The sequence below is a fragment of the Trachinotus anak genome, unplaced genomic scaffold (genome assembly GCF_046630095.1).
Source record: "Trachinotus anak isolate AG129_WGS33_773 ecotype Australia unplaced genomic scaffold, CSIRO_AGI_Tana_v1 ptg000028l, whole genome shotgun sequence".
In the NCBI taxonomy this organism is placed as follows: Eukaryota; Metazoa; Chordata; class Actinopteri; order Carangiformes; family Carangidae; genus Trachinotus; species Trachinotus anak.
Window position 1 is genome coordinate 1,077,692 of NW_027273879.1, and position 16,568 is coordinate 1,094,259.

The 16,568-nt window shown below is 42.3% G+C and overlaps 1 protein-coding gene across 7 annotated transcripts in view; it reads right to left on the reverse strand.

Moving 5' to 3' along the window:
- LOC139611088 (calcium/calmodulin-dependent protein kinase type II subunit beta) overlaps positions 1-16,568 on the reverse strand; it is a 45,266-nt gene that overhangs the window by 15,621 nt on the left and 13,077 nt on the right. For 4 of the 7 annotated variants that reach the window (XR_011686250.1, XR_011686252.1, XR_011686254.1 and 1 more), the window contains exons 7-14: positions 13,291-13,393; positions 11,181-11,264; positions 11,001-11,095; positions 10,748-10,870; positions 9,291-9,374; positions 8,877-8,919; positions 8,036-8,107; positions 6,331-6,368 (exon numbers count right to left, since the gene is read on the reverse strand). Coding sequence is in view for 1 of the 7 variants with exons in the window: in XM_071465410.1 (XP_071321511.1) it covers positions 6,331-6,368; positions 8,036-8,107; positions 8,877-8,919; positions 9,291-9,374; positions 10,748-10,870; positions 11,001-11,095; positions 11,181-11,264; positions 13,291-13,393 (642 nt within the window). In the remaining 6 variants the exon portion in view is untranslated. The remainder of the gene's footprint in view (positions 1-6,330; positions 6,369-8,035; positions 8,108-8,876; positions 8,920-9,290; positions 9,375-10,747; positions 10,871-11,000; positions 11,096-11,180; positions 11,265-13,290; positions 13,394-16,568) is intronic. The other 3 variants (XR_011686251.1, XR_011686255.1, XR_011686253.1) reach the window with 1 other exon arrangement.

Consider the following 16,568-nt stretch of genomic DNA (forward strand, 5'->3'; position numbering starts at 1 on the left):
TACTTTTGTAGTAGGAGTTTATAGTCTTGTATTGGCCTGAAAATAATAACAACTTATTTTAGCAATTAAACTGGGGGTCAAGTTTTTGATTGTCTATAATATATCAGACAATTGTAACATCCATCCCAGTTTCTCAGAGCCAAAGTTTGTGTTTAAAATCTGCTCGTTTTGTCAGACAAATGATTCAAAAACACAAAACGATTTAATTCACAAGTTGAGAAAAGAAATAAATCCCTGCATCCTGTAATCCTCTGCGTTTTATCTCGATAAATGCATTCATTTGTATTTGTGGCCACTTGGGGGCAGCAGAACAAGTTGAAACACAGCACTGACATATTAATGACATGAATTTGAACAAATTTTCATTTGAATTTTGATTTTAAAAAGGTCGTTACAATTTGAATATTTCATTTTTTCCCCATGTTCAAAATAATGTTTACATTTTGAATAAAAAAGTGACAACCCCAACTGTTAATATACAAAAATTGATCAATGAATATATGTAAATGTATATTAACAGACTATTTGTTGACTCTTTACTTAAAGATAATAACCAGGTTGGAAAACCTTTGTGTTTGATTAATACAGTTATGTCAACCCTGTACCAATAATCACTTAATATTGATCAGTTACTCTTCAGGTGAAGTATCATCCTAATCTTTCTGAGCTTCCAATCAGACACACTGAAGAAACATTAAAGTTCGAAACCATTTGTTCTCCTACATGATGTGTTTACACCTCAGTGCTGTTACATCTAATGAAACCAAACATCTTGATTGAATCTTTCTGCAGCTCTAATGTGAAAACAGTTCAGACACAGTCCTGAGTGAAGCAGGGAGCTTTTAACAGTGTGTATTTACTGAGCTGACCCCATCAGTGGCGTTACACTGGAATTATGGTTGCACATTAGTGTCAATGAAAATCAAGGGCAAAAATCAGCCGTCGATTTTAAAGCACCAGCTCTCCCCTTTGAAGGTATTTGCTGTGATGTTTTTTCTGCCGGCCCCTCGGCCAGAGGGATAAACAGGGATTCAGATGGAAAGCCAAATTTAAAATCCATCATCTATGCAGTCTTCTTCTGTGGTGTCCTCATTTTCTGACTCTCCAGCAGCGGTGCCACTTGAGGTGAGAGGAGTCGTGTGTGAACAGACTCGACGGATGACTCAGAGACCTGCGTCTGAACTGTGCAGACCACTATCTGATAACTGAGCCATTACACTGTGGTGGCCTCCATGTGCTGAACTGTCTGCACTCATTCATTATTCATTCATGGCAGGAGGCTACGGTCTTCTACTTAGAGCCAATGGGAGTTTGCTGCTTTGTAAAACACAGTCTGGGTATTTGGACAAAATTATTTCTGTTTTCTAAATCAAACTGTTCAACACTCTGTAGCTGTGTTTTCTTCATGGAATAACTAAACACATACAGATGGAAATAAGGCTGAGGAGTCCGACCGGAACCGGCTTAACCAACAAAAAATGAAAAAGACATTTATATGTACAGGTGTGGGTAAAAAGGAAATGGCAATATTGTTGATGGATCCACTACTTTGGTTCTTATCTGAGGAACTATGAGATGGATCTGCCATAAAATCTGCATAGATGTTCATGGCCTCTCTTCTACCGCCACCAGCAGGTCAAAGTTTTGAATTATCCTGTGAAATGTCTTGGCACAAAATTACTTAGGCACTAAATAACTTCAGGGATCCTCTGTCTTTTCATCGAACCTCATCATCAGGTACAAAAACGTAACTTGTCCAGTATTTTGGTTTTTGAGCAAATATCTGCAAAGGTAAAATAACAGAAACACTTGGAGCCAAGCTGTGTAGCTCCAGAGAAAGAAAAGACATCAGATATTTTTGTTCAACAGTCCGGTGGTGGAGTGGTAATCAGGAGGGTTGCAACAGGGGGTTAAATAAGCAGCCCCTCTTCAACGGGTACAACCCCGGTGCCTCAGCCTCAGAGCTGAGTCAGCTCAGTGACGCTGAGACGAGGAGGTAGCAGGGAAACACAGGTACAGGAGGCTGAACAGTGACGGACAGCAGCTCCTCAATAACCTGAAACAACACAAATCAACCAAACCACCCAGACTGAGAACGAGCAATGTGTCGCAGCACGTGGGTATTTATCTCTAATGAGAGTTTCTGTTTGTTACAGGGACACAAACGACTGAAACACACTTTCTGCAGTTTTTAAGAGGAGCTGTGAAAATGAATAATGATGTTTAATTTTGCAGGAAGTGGAGGAAAGTGGTTTGCACATCAATTACATTCTCCATCTGAGAGGCATGGCCCTGTGAGTCACTGTCTGATTCAACAAAGGCCATTTTAGATTTCCATACTGAGGTCGTCTCCTCGTGCTCTTCACAACTGAAAAACAACATGTTTGTTTGATTTAATGTGAAGCTGAAAGACTCCAAGTCTTTTCTAAACAAATGGGTAAGTAGTGATTTCACTACATGTAATTAAAGCAGCACCAATTGATTTTGTGGCCATTTGAGCATTGGACATATTAATTGCCTAATTAAGTAGCTAATGTGGTGGAGAACAGAGTTTACTCATCCAGCAGACACTCATTCTCCTTTTAGCTTTGATTTGGTTTCCACCGACCCAAACAGAAAATATCTAGCATTTTAGCCACTAAATGCTCCACTTTCTTTACCAGCTAGCTGTGTCCAATAGGTTTATCAGATCAGATTTAAACAGCTGTCTGCTACAGAACTGAATTCTGTTTGGTTGCCTGCAAGCGAGTCCTTTCACATTACACATAATAATCTGATCAACTGTTGATTCATACTATTGATCATCGCAGCTTCAGACTTGTCCTATGCTGCCGTGTTTGAAAGTCTCATGCATTATACTCTACATGAACGGTCTTACTGGTGACGATGCTAAAAATACAAAGGTAGCTACAGAGGAAAGCTCAAGGAGGGTCTAAAATGGGTCTACCCAAGGTCCACCCTTAGTCTGGTTCTGCTCGAGGTTCCTGCTTCTTAAAATCATTTTTTTCTTGCCACTGTCGCAAAGTTGTTCCTCACGGTGGAAATCATTGGGTCTCTGTAAATAATATTATGAAGAGTAAAGTCTAGAACTGAGATAACTTCTGCTGTGATTTGGTTCTATATAAATAAAAAATGACTTGACGTGATGTGCTAGAGCAAAGGTCAGTGGGTCTTGAGAACATGAGGGTTCATCCTACAGAGTTAGATACCAGAATCACCCTGAGGGTAGAAGAAAAAAAGGATTTGCTTCATTATAAATGGACTGGAAAAGACAAAGCATTTAAACAACATGCCCTTGTTTTAATCTGACCTGCTTCACATGGTCATTTAAATGCTGAATTATAAATTTAGCCACTTTTTAACCTTTTGACCTGTGTAGTTCATTTACATCATCAGAAATCAAAGAGCAGTTACCTAAAATAACATTATAATATGTTAAAATGGGAGTAAAAGCTATTTCTTATCATGTTCACAAACACACAAAAGGACACATTCACAGGAAATAGCTGGAAACTGAGACTGGTGTGTGAGACAAAGGAGAGAGAGTGTGTGTGCTCATACAACACTGACACAGCTCCAGGGTTGTGTGCACTGATGTGACCTCAGGGTGCAGCAAAGGAGAAGCTGCTGTGATTATGTAATGATAGATTAATCATCTGGTGGGAAATAATCTGAGATTAGCATCGGGCCACACGAGGAGGGGAAGGGTAGTGTGCAGGGAGAGCGAGGGAGGACGAGGAGAGACCAAAGGAGGGAGAGGAGATGCAGGTTAATGAATGAGAAGAGGAGAGAAGAGATCAAACATAATCCAAACACCAACTAAACAAAAGGTATGGAGGCCCCACTGTGCCAAAAAATGATCTTGTGTAAGTTATTATCTTCTGCAAACATGACATGCACACAAAATATTATCTTAAATGAACAAGATTCATATCTTCTGCACACAAGTTCACATCTTATTCAAACAAGATCCATGTCTTACATACACAAAATATTATGTGTGAACAAGATGTGAGTCTTCCATATATTAATTATTATTCCATGTGAACAAAGATGCCTTGTGCATGTAGTCATCTTGTTTAAACAAGGTCCATGTCATGTGTGCATAAATTGTTTATCTTGCACGAACAGGATCCACATCTTCTGCACATTAAGTATGATTTTACATGGACCAGACAGATCTAGTTGGCAAAAACATACAATCTCGTCTGGACAAGATCCATGTCTTGTGCGCGCAAACTATTATCTTCAGTAAAAAGTTGTTGTGCCAACAACTTGCTGTCTTGTGTGAACATGATCTACGATGCTGAGTGTACAAGTTTTTATTTTGGCACAAACCGGTATGCACCCAAGTCTTGGCTCCACACACACCCACCTCTGCCCATTTTTTAATTAGCCTGGAGGCGGAGTCACACACTACAGCCCACAACCTCTACTTGGAAATATATGGGTGACATCATGGAGGCTACGTCCATCTTAATTTACAGCCTATGGTCTAAACAGTAGCTTTCTCTTATTTCTCTGAACTTGAACACACTGGATCCATGCCTAAATTCACAAGTGAGTGTCCTGTTTCCACAACAGTAGAATTTGTGCACAACACAACAGTCCTTCAGGGCTTTGGGAGCGATATAAAACGATCTGGGCACAACATCCTGCATCTGAGACAAAGTTAACCAGCGAGCCGAACACTGAGCTGCTCATCCGGAGTTTACACAGAGGCTTCACACTGACTCATGCAAGCACGCATGCATTACACCACACGCACACATGAACATACAAGTGCAACAAACTAGAAACACTTGAGTAACTGAAGAGGAGAAAGGAGCAAACAGAGGTGCACCGATAACGTCAGTCTGGTCTGAGTCACTGCAGATTCAGCGTCTGGTCCTCTCTTCAGGAGATGAAATAGTGCAGAGACCAATACTTTAAAGAGCTCTGCTTTGGCGCAGGGAAATGTTTTGGGTGAAAAATATCTGCAGCACAGTCATGCAAAGTGCCAGCTTTGCCAAACTGAGCGTGGAGAGGTGGTAACAAAGCTCAATTCAACCAGCCAGTTAGAGAGAAGTTACCACTGTAAGTGAGATGATTCAACCTTCAAATTAAAAGTATAAAAGGTCCTTGTCACTTCTGTTCTGCTTCGGTTAAAATGAATGAATATCTAACATGCTTTTATATATATGTTTTTGTTTTTTAGTGTCAGTTATGGTTATTTGATGATGGTTAAATAAGTGTTGTACGCAGTTTGTTATTTCTGCAGATTTGTCAGCTGTTCATTCAGTCTACCACATCCCAAAGGTGCTCTACTGGATTGAGGTCTGCAGGCTGAAGAGGCCACTGGAGTTCACTGAACTCACTGTAAAGTTAATGAAACCAACTGAGACGATTTTGGTTTGTGACATGGAGCATTATCCTGCTGAAGTAGCCTTTAGAAGATGGCGAACTGTGGCCATAGAGGGACGAACATGATCAGCAACAATACTCAGACAGACTGTGACACTCAGACCATGACTCAGGTTTTCTGACAGGACTGGAACCTGCCGTGGTCCCTGCTGTTGAAGCTCAACTACCTCAAGGTTCAACATGTTCACTCTGAAGCTTTTCTGCTCCCCACAGCTGTAAAGAGTGGTTATCTGAGTGACCGTAGCCTTTCTGTGCATTCTCCTCTGACCTCTGTCTTTAACAAGAGCTGCTGCTCTCTGGATGGTTTTTGTTTTTTGCTCCATCATTCTGAATAACTCTGATCTGACCTGTATCAGCAGGACTTTGTGCTGCCACATGATTGGCTGATCGGATAACTGCAGGTGTACAAGTGTTCCTTGAGTGTTCATAGCGTGCTTTCCAGCTTGGCTTATTTTCTTATTCTACATGGCTTTACACTATTTATTTTTTAAGTCATTTCTGCAATGGTGATGTTAACTGTGTTTATCTGCTATATACAGTCACTCTTGTTCTAGCTACTTTTTGGAGACTCATACAATAATCAATAATCGGATTATTTGACAATCATGAAGACACTGAATAAAGTCAAGGCAAAAACTACAGACCGAGGTATCGATGCGTCTCTGAGCTACAACATGAAATAAAAGTGAAGGACAGGAAATGACACAGACACTGTTCTTACACTGCGCCTTGAAAACATTAACGTGAACGCTACAGCACAAAGTCAAATCACCCTGAATGTACTGCGGCTGCCTTTGTTCAAAATATTTATGGAATAATAAAAGTAGTTCTGAAGGTAAAGGGCATCACAAGAGAGGAAGGGGAGCCAAGGATATAAAAAGGCAACAATGCAAAATGAGGGCAAAGAGAGGGGACGAGCTAGCTTACCTTGACATCAGCCTTCTTGTTGAGGAGACTCTTGGCTGCTGCAGAGAGGCAGAACGACACACCCTCAGATGGAAGAGTACACATCATACACCTTCAGAAGACCACAGCCCACACAAACACAGCTGCGGATGCAAGGTGATGATGGTGATGAATGCATGCAGTGACAAAAAAATAAAATAAAAAATTCACCTGCTCATCAATGTGCTGCAAGTCTCAAAAATGAACATGCAGACCTCACACAGAGAGACAATGTTTATCTCTACACGTTTCCTCCCCATCAAAAAAAAAACAAACAAAAAAAAAAACACTGGGCAGAATACATCCCTCCCTCTAAAGAAAAAAAAAACCTCCCTCTGTCCGTTCCGTAAAAAGACATTAAAACCCCAACGAATAAACACACACATTAAAAAATCTCCATCCAACTGGCACCTCCTCACCCTGATCCATCGCCCAAAGCATTAGATAAGCAGAGGGCATGAGGGGGAGAAAAAAGTCTAACAGATTCTCCATATAATCCAAACACACTCACAGATGCACAGGCACAGATCGAGGAGGGTGGGTTGGGGGTGGGGGGGGTGGGGGGTGGGGGTGGGTGGGGGGGGGGGGATTAGGAGTGAAAGCATGAGGGAAGTGGAAGGGAGATGCAGGTGTGTGATAATGGGTTTGTTAATCTCAACAGCAGGCTGCTGGATTAGTGAGAATCACTCGAGTTCATTGATGGGCAGGAAGTGTACACAACACTTTAGTGTGGCAGGACATGGGGGAAAATCAACACCCAGAAGCCTTTAAGTGTGTTGATGATGGTAAAGGTAGAAACCAGTGGGCGACTTCAGAGCTACGCTGCACAACTGTTACATTCAAAAGCACGTCTGACATCAAAGCTACTACACACACACACTATTTGTCTTCTAATTCCCTGCAGGGTAGAGAAGCCCTAACCCATGACAATCTGAACAGTAACACCCCCCCCCCCCCCCCGGCGAGAGATGAGGCTGCTTACCTTGGCAAACATTTGAGAAGCATTAGAGGGTGGGGAGGGGGGAAAAGATTTAGGAAGAGAGATTAAAACAAGCTGATGGATAGAGCAAATGTGTGATGCTGCGACTCTGGGAGATTTCAGTTTTAATCACGTCTGCCACAAGTTCAGGGAGAGGAAACCATGTCAAGTTTTAAGAGAGAAGAGCAGGGACAAGATGTTAACCCTTGTGTATCCTTAGGGACATTTTTGTCCTTTTCATTTTTGATTTTTTTGATCATTTTGGATGTGTTAATGGAAGCTGCATACAGCTTTTCCAGGGGAATTTTGGAATTTCAACCTCAGCCCCTGTGATATATCTATAACACACTGTGTAGGCAAAAATACACTCAGGAGCTTAAGGACAAAAATGTGAAAATGTGATTTCTGATATCTCTGCTATAAGGGCCTCTGTGTAAGGGTTAAAAGTCCCTTATAGTATAAAGGTAGATGTCCATGTGTTTGTGATTATAAAGCAGGTCTAGGTTCTATATTAATACTGTGAAAGTATCAAAGCCTCAGTCCACAGAGAAATGCACACAGCCTGTATTCAGAAACTGAGCCTTAAAACCAGCCGTCAGGACTTCTGCAACTTTGTGATGTCACAACTATACAGCAACTGGATAGCAACGCTGGAAAAGTGTAAAATGTGGGACTTTGTGAGTAACGGCGCAACTGAGATGACTTTACCTTGTTCCACGATGCCAGCGGTGGTTCCAGCCACAGCGCTGACGGCAGCAGGGGCTGTAGTCTGCCGCCCCACTGAAACACACAGAGGATGGAGGATAGTGTTGTTCTTATAGGATGAAACAGGCAATAAAGAGAGAGGAACAAAACTAGAAACTAGTTTAGTGTGGTGGAGTTGGATAAGTTGGCACTTCTCTGTGTGCCTGACAGAGATATTGTAGACATTATAGAAATAGTACACTGGGTTATTTACAGTGTGCCAATGTTGAAATTATTGAGTTATTTATTTAGGTTTTCATTGTTCTTTATAATCTATTTTTTGAAAATTCTACAAAAACGCTTATATTTTGTAATTTTTTTGTTGGTGTCATTTTATTTATTACATCTTTGTGATAAACACTAATTTCAGGGGCCCCTAGCAATTTTTTGACGAAGGCCCCAATGAACTGGATGCATCTAATGATGGTTATGTTTATTTTAAGTTTTCATGTTTAGGTAATGTTGGATTACTTTTTGACTGATCAGGTATTAGACTGTTTCTGTGGCTCAGTCTATCGCCAGCATCAAACTCAGCCTGAATGAAGAATCAGACAAAGATATTATAGTGTCCGAGACCGAGGCTACGAAGGCACAAACACCACGCAAGAGATCTCTGCTGTGTTTCCTGCTTACTCTAACACTGCCGCCCATCAACCTGCTGTGTGTCTGTGTGTGTGTGTGTGTGTGTGTGTGTGAGAAGAGATGGCAGAAGACAGATGGGATGTCATCCTGTCCTCCCCTCCTCTCCCGCTCAGGGCGCTGACATGTTCCCTCGACTCTCGTCTTCTCAACAGGCAGCACTCACCAGAGAAGTTCCTGGAGACGAGCATGGTGGTCAAAATGGCGCCCTGTGGAGGGAAGGAGAAGACACCACACGCAACCTTTAATGTTAATCTGATGCCAGTTTGACATGTCAGTCTGAGTTAAAGGGCGCCACAGGTTCAACATGCAGAGAGAGAGCGAAAAAGAAATGTGTCTCTTGTTCTGCCTTTTAAAGATCACTTATAAATGTATCACCTCAAATATTCTCTCATATGCACAAATACAATAAAATCACTTTGATTAAGCAGGAAACACTGAGAAAGAGCCAATTTAGTGTTGGATGGATTCATGTGAACAAATCAGGCTGATGTTGTTTATTCAGATCAGAAGATGTTGACACCGTATCAAAGGTAAAAAAAAACCGACTTCTTCTCGACCCCATCAGGCACTTTCACACCTTGAGTTTCCTCCTGGCGTTGAACTTCTTCAGGCACTCGACCGTCTCCTGTCTGTGCATCATGGAGGCCACTGTCGAGCGTTGCTGCAGGGAGACAGAGAGAGACGCTGAAAATAAAACATGAGAGCAGCAGCTCTGACAGTGACAGGTTTATGTGGGCAGGAGCTGTCGGAGAGACGCGTTGGTTCTGAGGCTCTTTAGGTGACGACACTTCTGGCAGAAAAACCCCCGGCAGGATAGATTTAGGTTGGTTTTATAGTGTCCTGACAGACATCAGCCCTGCACACACTCAATCTGCTTTATTATAAAGTATATGATCTATCATACAGTATGAAGCAGAGAGCAGTCAACCCTTTACTGAGCTATTTTAGATCCTTCACTTAAGTAAAAGCAGTAACACTGTCATTTATATGGAAAAATCCTGTCAGGGCTCCGCTGTTATTAAATGACCTGCCTCAGAGCTTCAGACCCGTAAACTCACTTTTATCATGAGGGTTCCTCATCATCTTTATTTATTGGCTGATTATTATTAATTTTTAATGATATATCTGTGGGATGTCTGCCCTATAAAGTCCTTTCTAATGGCTAATTTTAAAAAGCACTACATCATTTAACTTTATCATTATTAATCCTGCAATGAAAGTGTCATCTTAAAATAAAAGTACCACATATAATCCAGAGAAATGGCCACTGTGAGTGTATTCTATACTATATCACTGGATTATATTATCACTGATGGGTCCATGTGTAACTTTGTTGAGCTGGTTTTAGCTGTTTTATACAGTTTAATCTGTACATTTGTTATAATTTCCTGCAGCCTAAGATGATGGCTCCAGACAATCCAAAACCCAAAGAGTTCAGTTTACTGTCATGTTTGACAGAGGACAGCGTCAAGTCTTAACATGTGATGAGGTTGAAGCAAGAAGTGTTTTCATTTTTGTTAGAAAAATTACTAAAAAGATTAAATGTTTAAATTAATCAGATCTGGAAACCGGGTCCTGGATGTCAGATAAAGCTCTTTGTACTTTCATTTCAGCAATATGAATGAATTTATTACTTCAAGTTATTCTGTCCACTTTTCTATACAATCAACCTTCAGATAAGCGTCTGAGCTGCAGGTATCAGAGTGTCCTGGCTCGGCCTGTGAGCTGGTGATCCTGGTACTTTAGCAGCTGATGAGCAGACAGATGTGTTGCTCTTTTGCCCTTCTGTGGAACAAATCGTTCAAGACAAGCTGACCTAGAATCAGCAGATATCAGAGATGGCATGTTTGGAAACAGATGGTGCTGATATTTTGGCAGCTGTGGACAGATGTTCACAAACTTGCTGTTGGGGGATTCGCGAATTACAAATTGTTGGAGTTTCAAACGGGGGGCAGGAGATATAGTTTCCTGTCTGCAGTAACAGGGTGCTGGGTGTGTGTGTGTGTGTGTGTCTGTGAATATTTGTGTACTTACGCAGACCCATGGGTGCTTCAGCGCCTCCTGGGCAGTGATTCTCTTGGCTGGGTTGATAGTCAGCATCTGGTTGATCAGATTTTTAGCCTCCGGAGTCACCGTGTCCCACTCTGGGGAGGGAAACTAAAGCACACACACACCCATGCACACACACACATATATATCATTATACAGAGAACATAACGTCTGATTTAATGTTAGAGGGATGGGGGGGGGGGGGGGGGGGGGGTGACAGTGACAGAGACCGGCTCACATCATACGCTCCAGCTTTGATCTGCTGGTAGAGTTTGTGCTGGTCCTCGTCCCAGAACGGAGGGTACCCAACCAAAAGGATGTACAGGATCACACCTACACACAAAGAACACAACCTTTGTGTGAGTGACGAGAAGGGGAGCGAGGAGGCGGCGGTGAGAAATAAACACAAAGAGCTTACCACATGCCCAGATGTCTACAGGTTTACCGTACGCCTCCTTCCTCAGCACCTCCGGGGACAAGTAGCCAGGAGTCCCTGCAAAGCCTGCACACACACACACACACAGATCAGGGTCCAGTTTCCCGTAAGTAAGTGTGATTTGTTGGTGTTTAGTGACGGCCCCTTGGCCCGGCTTTAGTTTTGGTTTCTGTCTCTAGGCAGTGCTCACCTCTCATTCTCACTTTCTCTCTCTTTGCGTTCATGCAGCCAACATCTCCTCACACTTTATACGTCACACTCATACACACCACTGATTGTACGTATGACCAGAACCTCTAATGGTTTTCCTTAGTTTTTAGTCTTAGTTGTGTTATTTATTGTAATTATTCGCCTCCTCCTGCGTTCCCTGCTTTTTGTCATGGCCTTAGCACCGGGTCGTGTAGTGCTCTTCTTCTCCCGGGGATCAAACCACCGACCCTCTGATTAGTGGACAACCCACTCTACCTCCCCAAACATCACTTTGAGGGACATAAAAGCACACAGCTGCAGAGAGTGTCTCCGCGGTGATGAAAAGCTCAACACTCAGTAGCAGTGGCTCCAAATCTTTTTTGTCTGAAGCGTCCCACGGCCCTGTGAGAGGGAGTCAGGTCAAAAACCAGACTTCACTCTGTAACGTCGCTCTGATGCTGGAGGAGACAGAGAGATGAGTCTTCTCTGGTGAAATCTTCCAGCTGCTTCACGTCAGTATCAGCTGTCACACAGTTAAACTTTCATTCAGATCACATCAGCTAATAGTTCTAAATGAGGACCATCTGTATGTAGAGACAGTAGCTCATGTTTAATATTGAGTTACTTCAGACAGTCTTAGCGTCACTGGACTGGGTCCATTATGAAAATGTAGTTTAATGTACAGTCAAAGCTCTCAGCTCACTGCACTCCGTTTATAATGGGTCTTCATATTGGCTCTGAGTCAGACCAAGTCTATAAAAGTACATTTACTGCACTTGGTTCAGTCTGGTTGAGTTTGCTGAAAATCCAGTGATGATGACTTTTGTCAGAACAGAAAAGCACTGACACCAGAGCACACAGGTGTCACTCTGTTCTCAATTTAACACACCTAATTAGACCTCAGTTGAGAAATGGAAAGACACTAGAATTTAAAAATTTAAAAAAAGATGTAGAAAGTCAAAAAGAAAGATCAAGAAATGTGTCCTTTCAGTCAGATGAGATCAGAGGAGAAGAAGGTAAAAATCCCTTCTTGTTTGGCAGACTCAAGGACACGCTGACAGAACGGATGAAATGACAGTATGGATGAACAGTCCTGTAGAAGCTTATTCTCCGTCAGAGGCTTTGCAGTCGTCAGCGTGTCAGCTCCGCTGCACATCAGAGCTGACAGACAACACAGCCCTCCATGATCAGGAGGAGGACGAGGAGGAGGATGGAAACAGACGGCAGATGCTACTGTAGATTTGCTTTAAAAGAACATACAGGATTCCTTTCTTTGACGCTCAGAGTGAGCTGCTCCACTGTCACCATCTTGGCAGTGTCTGACTCCACCCAACTCCCAAAACAGGCAAAGAGGTGAGATGTGTGTGGAGCCCAGACTTTGATGCATGCTGGTTTGTGGCAAGCATACACTCACCCACCTGTCACTCAAAGAGGCCACGCCTTCAATTATCCAGAACTTCAATCCTTAATAAAATGTAAACAGGTGAGTTATATAAAATTCTCCCCCATATAGTTGTCATGAAGGAGGAAATTAGCTCAAGAGACTAGAACAGTTTTTGCATCAGGCTGTAAACATGTTTCTTTCTGCTGTAAAGTTGAGGAGTCTATGGGGACTGACTCACTGTTGGAGCCAGACTCTAGTGGTCATTAGAGGAACTGCAGTTTTTAGCTCTCCAAAGGTTGCTGCTTGGTTTCTAGCTTGTCGGTTGTTGCAGGTTTAAGATTCTTTTACAAGAATCTTGTGTTAAAATGAGTCAACTGGAAACATTAAAACGTCAAAGAAGAAGAAGATTAGCATATATGTAATTTCCTCTCAAATTTCTCTATAAAATTAGGCTAATTACCTAACTATGTGTCCATGGGTGCACAGTGTAAATGTGTGTGTTGTTTGTTAGTAACATACCAAACCATGCCTGCTGGTCTCCTTGAACCTCAATAGCCAGTCCGAAGTCGGCCAGCTTCACTGCTGCGTTCTTACACTTGCTGGCCAGCAGCAGGTTCTCCGGCTGCATGAACAACACAAACAGCAAAACACAGTCACGACAGTGAAACTCTCCCGATGTCAACACGTCACCACCTCCAGAGTCTGACAGTATGTAAACGACAAGGCTGATTTTATTTAGTGGAGTTGGTGGGGAAAGTTTGTATTTGGGCAGGAGCAGGTTTAGGAACCGATGACAGCTTGAAGAGAGGAAGTTCTTTTGTAAAATGACTAAAGCTGTGTTAAAGTCCTCTGGTTCTGAGCAGTAATTAAGTGTACATTATTATAATGACATTGTTTACTAAGTCTAATGAAAAAATGCCAAATTAATAACTTTCAACATTGTAATTGGAAATTATGGAAAATGAATAGCTGCTATTTATAATTTCTAATATATTCTCCAGCCATGGACAGACTGTGACACAGTGAGTCCCCATACAAAGCGCCAAGACATCCAGACTGAGACACAAAACAACATGGCCGTATTGTTTGTCAAAATTTTGCATTCCTTCCTGCTTGAATAAGTTTTTAAGATTCATCTTCCGAGCTGACTCCACACATCAAATGTGTTGTATAGAACAAACGTGTCTAAAAACCACCTCTGTGTTAATCTTCAACATATCCACCATTAACTGACAATGACACTGTCGAGTCCTGTGTTTTCCCGCCTCAGTGCTGTTAATCTTCCTGGCTCATAGTCTTTCAGATGAAGCTCAGAGACGCCGGAACTTGGGTCTGGAGGAGTCGTAGCTTTTATTTAATGACAAACAGCCTAAATGAACAAACATTACACTGCTACGGTCACAGCTAACTGCTAACTGCTAACTGCTAACTCTCCGCTCCGGTCGCTAGCCTCACCGCTCTCTCTCTCTCTCTCCCCCGCTACATAACAACCTCCGTACCGCTCTCCTCCCAACAGGAGCTGCTCTCCTCCTGTGATAATAATCTGCCTCAAACTTATAGCAGGTCTTTCACAGAGATGATAAATCTGTGTAATTTGCTCGTTTTGTTGCTACAGCCGCCTCTTCGCTCAATACAACATGATGTTTATTTTTAAAATTATAGTCCCATTTAATTTAAAACAGACGATACAGTAGGGTCTGCATTGGGGCGTGGCTAACGTATGATTGACACATTGTGGCTTCGGATTCAGCAGCGCTGCGTAGCCGAAAGACTGATGCCGTTGTCAGGTCGACAGTTTAGGTGGGCGGGCACAGTGACCTCGGCTCTTAGGTCAGCCCCACCCCTCGCTCCTACTCAGCTCCACCCTCTTCTCCAAATATGGTTTCTTCTGGTTTCAAAAAATCAAGATGGCAGCGGCCAAATTGCAAACTCGAGCCTTCAAAACGACAGTTCGCAAACCAATGGGTGACGTCACGGTGGGTTGCCACTTGGGTCAAACCCGCGAAAATGACAGAAACAAGTCCAGCGGCTGGGAGTCAAGCTAGTTTGCAGAGACAACATCCTGCTGTCACCACCAGAGGGCAGTAAATTACATGATGACCGCAAACAGGCACCAAAGGGGGGGCACTCAGATTTAAAGGGGCCTGTGCCACCCCTGGCTACCCCTCCAGCCCCGCCCCTGCATTTGGGAGAAAATCTTATGTTCCCTGATTCCTGGTTTTGAGTTTAAAAGGAAAACAGAAAAGAAAGTATGACAAACCACTGAGATACAACCAGTTAAACCCAGATGAGAGGACTAAGAATAGAAATGGATGCACACGCACACACAATCATAGCAGCACTCATACATATTCTAATACACACACGCTCAGAGGCTGACACAGACAGATGGGACTTAAAATGTGTATAAGCCTTTTTTTTGCCATTTGTTTACTTGAGGAAGACCAAACACAGCTTGTCTTTCTGCAACAGTCGTGTGTTCTTCTCAGACGCTGATGTAACAGCAATCTGACAAACATCTATAGACCACAGTGCATACAGCAACAACAGTGCTGTGCTGTAGAGTGATTGATTTCTGCCTTCGGCCATTAATCATTCCAGCACAGTGGCACAAAAACAGCTGTTTGTCGTGCTCCAGCTGCAGGATTGAGAGTCATCGTGTCACCCTCTGCTGGCTGATTTAAAAACTCAGCTGGAGGACACTTGTCTTCTGGACTTAGAGGGGCTGACCTCTGATAGACACGGTGAGCTGTCTATGGAAACCATTGTTACAAACCCAGTGAGGGTCCGGTACGAGGTCAAAGGCCACTTGATCTTTGTTTTCCATTCCTGCCAGACGAGACTCTGGGTTTAAAGGAACATTTGACAATTTGGGAAAAACACTTATTTACTTTGCCGTGAGGAGTTGACAAGATAAATATCAATCTCAGTCTGTATGCTATATACAGATGCTACAGCTAGCAGGTTATTAGCTTAGCTTTGCATAAAGGCTTGAAGCAATGAAAAAGTTAAAGCAGGTGCTGGTTAAGATGTTTTCATAATTTTTTCATGTTTTGTCTATTTGCAGGAGTTTTCTTTAGCTGCGGTGTCTGTGCTCAGGGCCTCTGTACAAAGAGGAAGATGAAAGATTTATTATGGAATAAAATAATTAGAATAAGGCACAGATTTGAGCCTCTGTTTCTGATGTTGTTTATAAAACCCATGTTTTACACACTAACTTACTGGACTCACAGAACATGACATTTTCTGCAGCACATTGTGGGTCAAATATCGATCCTCTAGATATTAGGCATCATTCTCCTCCATGCCTTCAGGGTAGAAGATACTGGCCTGTATGTTTGGCCTTGTTTCATGAACATCTAATGAGAAACCAACAACACAACTGTTTTTCTGTAGTAACTTAATAAACCTCCTCTGGGGAAATCATCACACCACAGCCTCAGACCTTTCGCGTTTGGTCTCCTCTGTGTGGGCAACCTTTAATACACTTCTGTAGGGTAAAGTAATTGTGGAGTTCCCCAAAGTGTCTCAGTGCAATAATATCAGATGATCTGAGGCTGGTATGGAGAAGAACATATATAAGTAATATGAATTGTCACACCACTAATCACAGTGTTGTTTTGCATGATAGACATTGTAAATATAAATATGACTTTAATCCCCTGATTAGGCTTTATAGATGGTTTATAGACTATTAATAAATGTTTATAACACATTAAAAGATCCATATTTTACACTTTTCCTGTGTTTTATTTGAAGTGTTGATCTCCATAAGAAGATATATTTGTGGTTTTAAG